This window comes from Bos taurus, chromosome 18 (genome assembly GCF_002263795.3).
Source record: "Bos taurus isolate L1 Dominette 01449 registration number 42190680 breed Hereford chromosome 18, ARS-UCD2.0, whole genome shotgun sequence".
Classification (NCBI taxonomy): Eukaryota; Metazoa; Chordata; class Mammalia; order Artiodactyla; family Bovidae; genus Bos; species Bos taurus.
In genome coordinates this window covers 51,671,111-51,682,629 of record NC_037345.1, presented here as the reverse complement: position 1 = coordinate 51,682,629, position 11,519 = coordinate 51,671,111, and the positions used below count along the sequence as shown (strand labels likewise).

The 11,519-nt window shown below is 51.0% G+C and overlaps 1 protein-coding gene across 1 annotated transcript; it reads left to right on the top strand.

Moving 5' to 3' along the window:
- The first annotated feature begins 3,956 nt into the window (after window positions 1–3,956).
- LYPD3 (LY6/PLAUR domain containing 3) lies at window positions 3,957–8,371 on the top strand. The gene is given in 5 exon segments (NM_001083419.1): window positions 3,957–4,063; window positions 4,820–4,951; window positions 5,730–5,900; window positions 6,151–6,312; window positions 7,335–8,371. Coding segments are annotated over 5 exon segments (1,077 nt in total). The 5' UTR covers window positions 3,957–3,978; the 3' UTR covers window positions 7,862–8,371.
- The last annotated feature ends 3,148 nt before the right edge of the window (window positions 8,372–11,519 follow it).

Here is an 11,519-nt window from a genome sequence, read left to right as displayed (position 1 = left end):
CTCCTGAAGCCCCAGAATGCAAACAACCCAAACCCCAGGCCTTTGGGGACCCCAGCTGTTCCTTGGCCCCTACTTCCAGGTATGAGATATCTGGATCTTTGGATTATTTCATCCCTCAGCCCCTCTGCAAACTGGGTCTCCTTACAGGGACCAGCTTCCCAGGCATGTGACTCACGGGGTTGACAGGTCCCTGCATTCAGAAGAGCCCTCTTGGATTTAATCATCTGTGATTGCCATCTGGAAGTTCTTAATTTTGCATTTGAATTTGCATTTTGGAAGTGAAGTCTGAAGGGACATGGAGATTGATCTGGAGGGATTGGGGCCTCGGCTCAAACAAAGTCCCACACCTGTCATCTCCCACCTCCCTGGGATAGGTTCTGTCTGCCTTCCCCTCCTCGCTCCTGCCCTGTGACCTCTGCCATCCACAAGCCCCAGCAGGGCCCGGGAGCCCACAGGAGAGTCAGACACTTGTGCCTCCTAGCATCTCAGGTGGGGCACAGCAGCGGGCAACTGGTGGAAGGGGAACCCAGCAACCAGAATGCTTTCGTTGTGGGACAGGGTCTCTAAACACCTGTGAGGGTCTGTGCTTGTCCCATGAGTATCCCTGTGCACAAGGGAACATGACATTAGACATTAGACCAAGGGAACATGACACATGGGGTTGGGAGAGACAGAGAAAGAAAGGAAAGTAGCATTTATTAAAAAATTTTTTTTCCTTTGGCCATGCAATGTGATGTGGGATCTTAGTTCCCAGATCAAGGATGGAACCCATGACACCCCCTGCAGTAGAAGCTCAGGGTCTGGACTGGACTGCCAGGGAAGTCCCCAGCATTTCTACTTTAGTACCTTTCATTACACTCTTTCCTGCCCTTTGAACCAGGTCCCCATATTTTCATTTTGCACTGAGCCCAGCAAATTATGTAGCCGGCCCTGGCTCTGACCCCTCCCCTTCTCTGACACATCCCAGAGGGAGTGGGTCTGAGGGAGGCTGGGAACACCACCGGGCCCAGAGCCTACCCTTCCCCAGGGGACAGGAAACCCATAGTGCAGATGGCCCCAGGCTTGTCTGACACCCTGGCATGACCTCTGGGGCTGGGGACCTGGTGCCTCCACACTGACCCTCTGTTTATCTCTCTGGGGAACAGATTCTCAACCTGTTTGCATTGACCCCTGTGGAGGAGATCTGGGGAGAGTCATAGAATAATTATAAGCATAGACCCTGCATTTAAACCTCCCTGTGTTCTCTGGTCACAGGCCATGTTGCGGGGGTGGGCGGGGGGAGCAGGCTGTCAGCACCCAGGATGCGGGCAGGCCTGAGCAAGAGGAAACTCCCCACCCTGGGTCCCACTCCCTCCCAAGACGCCAGCTCTTCTGGTCTGGCCAGTTGGGGTTCCTCCCTGAAACTCTCCCACGCAGCTGGGGCCTGCAGGGCCTCCTGCTCTGGAGCGCACAATAATAATTGTATTGTCACCCTGCCTCACTCCATCCCTCAGGAGACAGAGGGTTTCAGACCCACTTGGCAAAGGAGGCAGCTGAAATTCAGAGAGGGAGATGGTGTGGCTGGAGGTCACAGTGAGAGGATGGCAGAGGCAGGGGTAAAATTTTAGTCTGTCCGACTCCAAACTTGAAATTTTGTCCACTGCCTCAATCCACCACGAAAGATTCTTCTCTCTTTATTATAAGACACCTCAGAGGCTCAGAGAGGTGAAGACGCTTAGGTAGGGTCACACAGCAAACCATAAGTGGGGCTGAGATTCCAAGGCTGGGAGGCAGGAAGGTTAGGGGTCAGTGCTGAATGACTTCACAGTCACTCACTTTCTCTCTCTGAGCTGCGGCATGATGCCAGGTGACCCAGCCTAGGTGACTGAGGTACTAGTCATTGTTGGCAGTGTGTGTGGGGGGAGGTACCCCATGGGGTCCAGGGAACGGATAAAATTTTTATGAACACAGCCGCTATTTTCCTGCCACAGGTAAATCTCATCATCTATTAGGAGAAACAAAGTAAGATTACAGCTGTAGCTTTAAATAATAATAGAATATAAATAATATATAATATACACAGTCACTTATATTAGTTTATATACGGGGATGTTTAGTCACTCTGGTTTGCCCAGAGTTCTTATTTGTTTCTATGTTCAGACATGGGAGGCAGTGGTCCTGACTGGATCTCACTCCATCACGGTCACAGTGCGGGCCTCATCTGTGTTGATGCAGGGGTGGAACGGAGCACACAGGCCTCCAACTCCCAGTCATCAGGGTTGTTGCTGTCCTTCTCACCCAGGAGACTGCCCTGCTCCCTCCCTGGTCCCCTGCCCTCCTTTTCTCGCCCCTACTATGGTCTCTTCATTTTTTACAGAGGCCACAGTGGCATTCCACCCTGCCTTTATCCCTTTCTTTTTTTAATACTGGAGAAGGAAATGGCAACCCACTCCAGTATTCATGCCTGGAGAATCCCATGGACCGAGGAGCCTGGTGGGCTACAGTCCATGGGGTCGCAAACAGTCGGACAAGACTCAGTGACTTCACTTTTCTTTTTTACTTTTTTTTTTAATACAGTTTTTTTTTTAAGATGTTTTTCCATGTGGACCATTTTAAAGTCTTTATTGAATTTGTTACAATATTGTTTCTGTTTTGGTATTTTGGCCATGAGACGTGTGAGATCTTAGCTCCTCAATCAAGGATCGAATCCACACTCCTTGCATAGGAAGGCAAAGTCTTAACCACTGCATTGTCAAGAAAGACCCTTTCCTTTCTTTTTGTAAGAATAGTGTACATACAGTAAAGTGCATAAATATACAGCATATGGTTTGGTGATTTTTTTACGTATTTGTAGTTATATGTGTAACCACCACCCAGATGAAGACAGGAGGGGCTACTTACTATTACTCTTTTGGGGCAATACCTTCCTAAAATGACCCCGATTTCTATCACCACTGATTAGCTTTGCCTGTTCTAGAACTTTCATAGAAATGGAGTCACATGGTATCTTTATTTGTTTAAGACTTCTTGAGCTCAACATAAAGTTTTTGAGATTCACGTTGCTGCCCAGGCCAGTAGTTGGCCCATTTTCATTGCTGGGTAATTCCTTGGGTTTAGTGAATTCATTTCTTGAGAAGTTTTTGCATCATGTGCCAGACTGAATCAAAAAGCAAATCTAATTGTGTCCCCCAGAAACATTCTCCATCTTTCTCAAAATTAATTCAGATCTCTCTGCAGGGCTTGGCATGCCTGGAACAGTGTGACCCTGCCTGGCTCTTGTGCCTCAGTTTCCCTCTCACTCCCCTCACCTTCTGAGCTCCAGGGTCACTGCTCTCCTCTCTGGGTTTGAATGGTCCATGTTGCTTCCCACCGAGGGCTTTACCATGTGCTCTGCCCCCATCCCGACCTGCTTCACTGTTTAAACCTCCAAGTCTTTATCAGGCAACTCAGTGATTTACATCTCCAGGGATGCTTCACTTATCAGCCCCCTACTTCTGGACTCCACACCTCCTTTTAGCTCCCTCCTTTTCTTCCATCATTGTCTTGGCTGGAAATAACAATTTGGATGATTATTTAATTCATATCTTTCTCCCCCACCAGAAAGTGACCTCTTGGAGGACCAGCACTGGTTCTATTTAGTATCCAGCATCACCCGACCCCAAACCTGCACTCATTCAATATTTACTGGATGCTGAGCGTTGAGTAGACCCCTTCTGTGAGCCTCAGTACTCTCCTCTCTCCCCCGTCTCAGATCCCAAACACAGACTTTCTCCTGGGAACTGCCAGGGAACCATGACTCCCGCCCTTTCCCTCCTTGGCAGCTGTGGGTGACGACGCACCCAGGGGCGGGTGTCACGCCCCACAGCGGACGCTGATTTGGCCCGGTTGGGCAAGGCCAGGGTTGCCTGGGGGGAGGTTACTCATCCCGGGCTCAGGTAAGAGGGCCTGGGTTGGGAGGCGGCACACCTAGGGGGTAAGCCGAGAGAGCAGGACGGAACCATGGACCCCGCCAGGAAAGCAGGCTCCTGGGCAGTGATCTGGACTACTGGCTGGCTGCTCCTGCTGTCGCTGCTGCTTCCAGAAGGTGAGTCTGTTGCCAGAGAGGGCGGAGGGGGCACAGTGGGAGCTCTAAGGAAGAGTCTGCCCCCCACCCCGCCACCCCTCAATGGAGAGGGCTGCGGGAAGAATCTCCTGTCCAGAGCAGAGGGAGCTGTGGGGAAAATTCTTCCACTTGGAACAGGGGGATTGTGGGAAAGATCACCTGCTTCGGTGGGGGAGGGGGTGCTCTAGGAAGGATTTGCTACCCTGGGCAGAAGGGACTATGGAAACTTTCTTCCATCCTGAGTAGACGTCGAGGGGTGGGTGGGGGGTGGTGGGAAGGGATGTCTCACCGAATGACTTGACTGTGGGTAAAATTCTCCCATCCTAAGTGGAGAACTGAAAGGAGTCCCCCCATTTAAGTCAGGGATCCCCCACCTTGGGCATAAGGGTCTGTGAAAAAGATACTCCCACTGTAGGCATGAAAGGGACACAATGTATCTCCTGGTCTCAGATTTGCGGATACGTTTTCCTTGTCCCTGAGGAGGGCAAGCAATCCACTCCAGTATTCTTGCTTGGAGAATCCCTTGGACAGAGGAGCCTGGTGGGCTACAGTCCAAAGGGTAGCAAAGAGTTGGACACGACTGAAACGACTTAGCGCGCGCACATTTCCTTATCTCCCTGCCCTGGAAAAGGATGTGCGGTACAGTTGCACAGGGGTGGAGGGACTGGGAAGGACTATTTCCTCTTTGAGGAGACTTCAGTTGGGATCGCTTAGTTCTACTTGCCTCTGCACCCCCAGGAGCGAAGGCCCTGGAGTGTTACAGCTGTGTGCAGAACGCAGATGACGGGTGCTCGCCGCAGAAGATGAAGACGGTGAAGTGTGCACCAGGCGTGGAAGTCTGCACAGAGGCTGTGGGGGCCGTGGAGACTAGTGAGTGGGACCTTCTGGTCCTTGCGTACTAGCTTCCAGCTCCTCCATCCGGGCCCCGGCTTCTTATAGTCAGCCCCTCCTTCTGACTTTGGCCACACCCACTCGAACGCATTCCCCATTCTTCCCTTTCTGTCTGCAAGGGCCTGGGCCTTTCAACACACCCACGCCTTTAGGGCTTAGAGAGGTGAGGACTGAGCGCTGCGCAGGGGTGAGGTGACCTGGGAGAATCCAGACCTGGGACCTCGTCTCCTTCAAGGGCACAGCCTGGCTCACTGAGATCTCGCTATCGCCTTCTGACCCTTCCCAAATCCTCTCCACCCCAACCAAGCCTCCCCCATCCAATGGGGCCCTTGGTGATGGAGACCCATCCTAGAGATACTCTCCTAGGGTCCCAAGGCTGAGGTTTCGGGTCCCTCTGACCCGCCCTTGTCTGAGGTCACAGCTCCTAGGAGGCTCCATCTATCTCTGATCCTGTGCCTTTTTCGTCAGTCTCAGGCTCTTTCAGATGTTGCTTTCCGGGTGAGACTCCCTGTGGTCGTGCCCCTTCTTATCTCCACTCTTACCCCATCCCAGCTTTTGTGTACAGTATCTGTCAGCTTCTCTGTCCCCTTATACTCAGATCTCTCAAGTCTGTTGTTCTTTCCCCTCGGATCTGCTCTTTCTGAACCCCCTCTCCCCGGCGCTCCCCCCTTGGCCGGCCTATCTTCTGGGGCCGATCTATTCGAGGCCCCGCCCAGAGGCCACGCCCCTCTGACCCCGCCCCCTCCCCTCTTCGCAGTTCACGGGCAATTCTCGGTGGCAGTGCGGGGCTGCGGTTCGGGAATCCCCGGCAAGAATGACCGCGGACTGGACCTTTACGGGATTCTAGCCTTCATCCAGCTGCAGCAGTGTTCCCAGGACCGCTGCAACACGAAACTCAACCTCACCTCGCGAGGGCTCAACCCGGCAGGTCGGTAGGGGCGGAGCCACAGCCCCGGGGGCGGAGCCACGCCTGGGCGGAGCGGCTGGGCGGCGGCCGCAAGCAGGAGGCGGGAAAAAAAAATCCTCAAGGCTGGGGGCGGGGTCACACCCTGGGGGCGGGGTTAGAGGCGGAGCTGCGTGTCCGTCCAGGGGCGGGGACGTGGACTGGAGGGACGCGGAGCAGGTCAGTGCTTCCTGAACCCCCTGGACCGCTTCCTTCCTTCTTGCCCGCCTCGCAGGCAATGAGAGTGCCTACCAGCCCAACGGCGTCGAGTGCTACAGCTGCGTGGGGCTGAGCCGCAAGGAGTGCCAGGGCAGGGCGCCGCCCGTCGTGAGCTGCTACAATGCCAGCGACCATTTCTACAAGGGCTGTTTCGACGGCAATGTCACCTTGACAGCAGGTGAGCGGAGCTCCAAAGCACCTGGCCTGCATGGGTCGTGGTAGCCTTTTCTGAGGCCTCATGGGTGGTAGGTAATAGTACCCTTTTACCCAAAGGGTTCCCTCACCTTCCCGCGCCTTCTGGGAACCGTAGGCCTAAGTTGGTGGCTTGTCCTAGAGCATCATGCAGTCCTATTCCCAGGATAGCACGGGAATAGGAATACTTTTGTCCCAGAGTTTTGGAGGAAATATGTTTTCACAGAGGCTTGCCAGGTGCAGAATGGGAGGATGTGCAATGGGAAATGTATTTAAGTCTCTAAGATTCTGCCCAGGCATTGTGGGGAATCTAGTCCTTAAAACTCAAAGGTTAGTGTCTGCTAATACTTTGTCCCACCCCAAAGTATTAGGAGAGATGTGGTTCAGCCTCCAGGTCTCTGCCTCAGGGAACCATGAGTTCTTGAAATCCCATCCTCTGCAGGGTGTATTATGGGAGATGATGGACGCTGATGCTGGAAAAGATTGAAGGTGGGAGGAGAAGGGGATGACAGAGGATGAGATGGTTAGATGGCATCGCCGACTCAATGGACATGAATCTGAGTACACTCTGGGAGTTCGTGATGGACAGGGAGGCCTGACATGCTGCAGTCCATGGGGTTGCAAAGAGTCAGACACTACCAAGTGACTGAATTTTGGCAACGGTGGCGTCAGGGGAGGAAGAGGGAGGCATTGCTCTCCTCTTTCGTCCTGTTGAGAGGTGTTGTATCCCAGTTCAAACGTTTCTTCCAAAGCACTGTGGAACTTGTAGTTCATTCTACACATTTTTCCTCTTAAGTCCTATGGGAAATGTGGTCTACCAAGTACAAAAGACAGCGGGACAGTGTTTCTCAAAGTGGGGCCCAGATGGAGACATAGGGACTAATGGATGCAGAGCCCTTCCGTCCCCTGTTTTGGATGTTCTTGCTCTCGTGTTGCCCCTAAGTTTTGTTCTGGCTGTGCCTACCCCCTACCCCCAACCATGGACCTACTCATGTTTCTCTCCTGCAGCTAATGTGACCGTGTCCTTGCCTGTCCGGGGCTGCGTCCAGGACGAGTTCTGCACCCGGGATTCGGCGACAGGCCCAGGTTTCACGCTCAGCGGCTCCTGCTGCCAGGGGTCCCGCTGTAACTCAGACCTCCGCAACAAGACCTATTTCTCCCCTCGATTCCCACCTCTCGTCTTGCTGCCCCCACCTCGGTCCACCACCCTGGCCCCAAACAAATCTGTCAGTACTTCCACCTCAGCCCCATCCTCCACCGTCACCACCAAAGCTACCCCAGTCCCCACCACCACCCGGTCCACCACCAAAGCCATCACCCCAGCTCAGACCAACCAGACTTCTCCGCAAGAGGTGGGACATGAGACCTTCCGGGAAGAGGAAGCTAGCTTGGCTGGAGGCGCTAGTGGCCACCAGGACCGCAGAAATACGGGGCAGGACCCCATAAAAGATGTGACCCATAGTAAAGGCTCTGCGGCTCCTTGGGCGGGATGGGTGACTCTTCTGTTGGCCATGGCTGCTGGCGCCCTACTATGAGCTTCTCCACCTCTTGCCCTACTCCCTGGGCCCTGGATACCTCCATTTCCGTTACTTCTTTTCCCACCCCCTGGACTGGGCTGGCCCAGCCCCTGTTCTCCCCAGCTTTTGCTGCACTGGTTTGCGGCTTTGGGACACAAAGTTACCATTGTACATATATATATATATATCCTGCTGGGATGTTCTAGCTTTTTTTAAGGGAAGCAGCTGTATCCCCCGCATCTTTGTCTCTCCCTGGTGTCCTCCTGATACTTAGGACAGTGGGAAGTCAGAGCTGTCCCAGGGAAGGAGGGAGAGACGGTGATAAGCTCTCTGTTCTCTGTTCCAGCCAACCTGGAATAGGAGAGGCGGTGGGGTTGATGGCTCTGCCCCCTGCTCCCCCAGGCCCCTCCATCTTTGTGGGAATCGTTTTTTTGGTATCTTCTCTTTTCTAGACTGTGAGCTCCTCAAGAGCAGGGCCCGTGCCGTGTCTGGCACATAAAGGCTTCAATAAAAGTTTGATTACTTTTATAGTGTTTTGTTTTAAAATTAAAAAAAATATTTATTTATTTGACTGTGCCGGGTCTTAGTTGTGAGGGATCTTTGAGTTTCGGCACATGGGATCTACTTTCCTGACCAAGGGTCAAACCTGGGCCCTCTGCCTTGAAGGAGTCTAAGCGTGTGGAGTCTTAGCCACTGGACCACCAGGGAAGTCCTGTGTAGTGTTTTATAGGAGTTATTCCTAGTTCACTGCCGACACCAGACTCATGGGAAGTTGACCTAGGGTGGGATTGCCAAGACCGAGATAGAGAAACCGAGGTCCAGAGTTACAGCTCCCGCGTGAAGTCGCGTTTGAACACCTTTCACCTCCTGAGTTGAGCAACGCACGTGGGCTGTCCCACCCGGTGAGAGGGAGACTGGGTGAGACCTCTGAGCAATGTGGAGGAGTGAATGGGACTCTTAGCAGTGCTTGGGAGCAGAGGAGAGTTTTGTTTCATGGGTTTACCTACCTTGCTATCTATCTGGTTTCTTGAGAATCATTGCACAACACGGGGAATATAGCCACTATTTTTTTAATAACTGTAAATGGAAAGTAACCTTTAAAAATTATATAGGAAAAAATAGCCTAGCTTCATGATGAAAAGAAAAAAGAATCATTCAGTGGCTCGTTCATGGCATCCCACTTGTCCAAAGGGCTGGCAGGTGCTGCTGTCAGTCTTTGCTTCCTGTTGGGAACTTGGGGCCTGAGCCTCACCACCGCCTTCTCCAATCAGATGAAGGGTTGGGGGGCCAGCGAGGAAAAGCCTGGCTTGGGAAGGAGAAACCCTGGCAGGCTTCTGGACTGACTGACAGAGGAGGACCAGAGGTGCAGAGTAGTGAGAGAGTAATACTGGGAATTCGCTGGCAGTCCTGTGGTTAGGACTCCGTGCTTTCTTTTTTTTGACTGCACCTCATGGCATGTGGGATCTTAGTTCCCCCACCGGGGATTGAACCTGTGCCCTCTCATTGGGAGTGCAGAGTCTTAATCACTGGACCGCCCGGGAAGTCCTAAGGACTCTGTGCTTTCACTGCAGAGGGCTGGGCTTCAATCCCTGGTGGGGGAACTAAGATCCCATAAGTGGTTTGGTGTGGCTAAAAAAAAAAAAATGTAATATTGCTGATATTACCATTCATAATAGGGAGTATGTGAGTTAATAATAATAGTAAATAGTGATTATTATAACAAAATAGGGAATAAGAGCCTGAGCAACAAATAATACAAGTATCAGTAATGGTAGCTGTAGTTAATGGGAATATTGGTCCTTTAAAAGAGTCTTACCAGATGCCAGGCTTGGGCTAAGGTTGTGTGCATCCATCTTTCTCATTTAATTTTCCATACAATTCTTAGATGGCATGATTTGGGGAAATGCAGGCTAAGAACGGCAAAGTAATTTAACCCACAGCAAGTCATATATTTATTATGTACCAGGTAGTGGTTTAAGGGCTGTACTTGGATTAACATATTTAATCTAACCAACCATCCTGTGAATTAAATATTGTTGTCGTTCAGTTGATAAGTCATGTCCAACTTTTTGTGAACCCATGGATTGCATCACACCAGGCTTCCCTGTCCCTCACCATCTCCCAGTGCTTGCTCAAACTCATGTCCATTGATTTGGTGACACCATCTAACCATCTTGTCCTCTGTCATCCCCTTCTCCTCCTGCCTTCAATCTTCCCTAGCATAATGGCTTTTTCCAATGAGTCGGCTCTTCATATCAGGTGGACAAGGTATTGGGGCTTCAGCTTCAACATCAGTCCTTCCAATGAATATTCAGGGTTGATTTCCTTTAGGCTTGACTGGTTTGATTTCCTTGCAGTCCAAGGGACTCTCAAGGGTCTTCTCCAGCAGCACAATTTGAAAGCATCAGTTCACTGGTGCTCAACCTTTTTTATGGTTCAACTCTCACATCTGTACATGACTACTGGAAAAACCATAGCTTTGACTATACGGACCTTCGTTGGCAAAGTGGTGGCTCTGCTTTTTGAATTAAATATTAATGAATTAAGTAGTAATCATCTGCTTTTTATAAGATGAGAAACTAGGCCCAGAGAGGTCAAGTAACTTACCTCGTGTCACCCAGCTAATAAGCAATGGAGTTCAAGTTTGAACCCAGGCTGCGCAGCCTTATAGAGCATGATCACAAGCGCTGTAACTTTTCCCTCAGCTTAACTAAATTTTAGATAGACTTTTCCTGCCTCTAAACCACTGTACTCCCTCTCACCCTCATCCCTTCCAGAATCCAGACAGCCTAACCACAGATGCCCCGACCTCCTGTTTCTTAGAGCATGTACTTTAGAAGACTTGTCGTCATAAATTCTTTACCCTTTTGAGATGTATGCGTGCGTGCTAAGTCACTTCAGTCAAGTCTAACTCTTTGCAATTCTATGGACTGTAGCCTGCCAAGCTCCTCTGTCCAAGGGATTCTCCAGTCAAGAATACTGAAGTGGGTTGCATATAAATCTCTAAAAGCCTCTTGCCAGTTTTACAACCCAGGAACTGTCATTAAAAAGGACCTGGGATCTATCTCTTTGAAATATAAACATCAAAGGAGACAGTACGTCTGTCTCCCAGTTTCCTGACTTCACTGGGGGCCTTTCTCCAAGTTGTGACACTGCTCCTTGCCCTGATGTTGCAAGACAGTTTCCTTTTCCCTTGGGTGAAGACAATTAGCAAACAGAGATGACCTGCCACCCCTACTTCCCACCCCAATTCTTAAAAACTCAACTGCCTGTGTTTCAGCCAAGTTGAGTTCAGACTGAATTCTAGCCTCTGTCTCTTAATTGGAATGGCTTTTTTTTTTTTTTCCCTTCTATTTTTTGGCCATGCTGGGAGGCACGTGGGATCTGTTCCCTGACCAGGGCTTAAATCGTGTTCCTTGCAGTGGGAGCACTGTGTCTTAACCACTGGACCACCAGGAAGTCCACCTTATTGGAACATATTTTTTTTTATTACTATTATCTAATTTTATTTATTTTTGTATTTATTTGGCTGCACTGGGTCTCTGTTCCTGAATGTCAGCTTTCTCTGGTTGCGGCAAGAGGGGGCTACTCTTCATTGCAGTGCTTGGGCTTCCTGCTGCGGTGGCTTCTTTTGTTGCTGAGCGTGAGCTCGAGGGCACGGGATTGATAGTTGTGG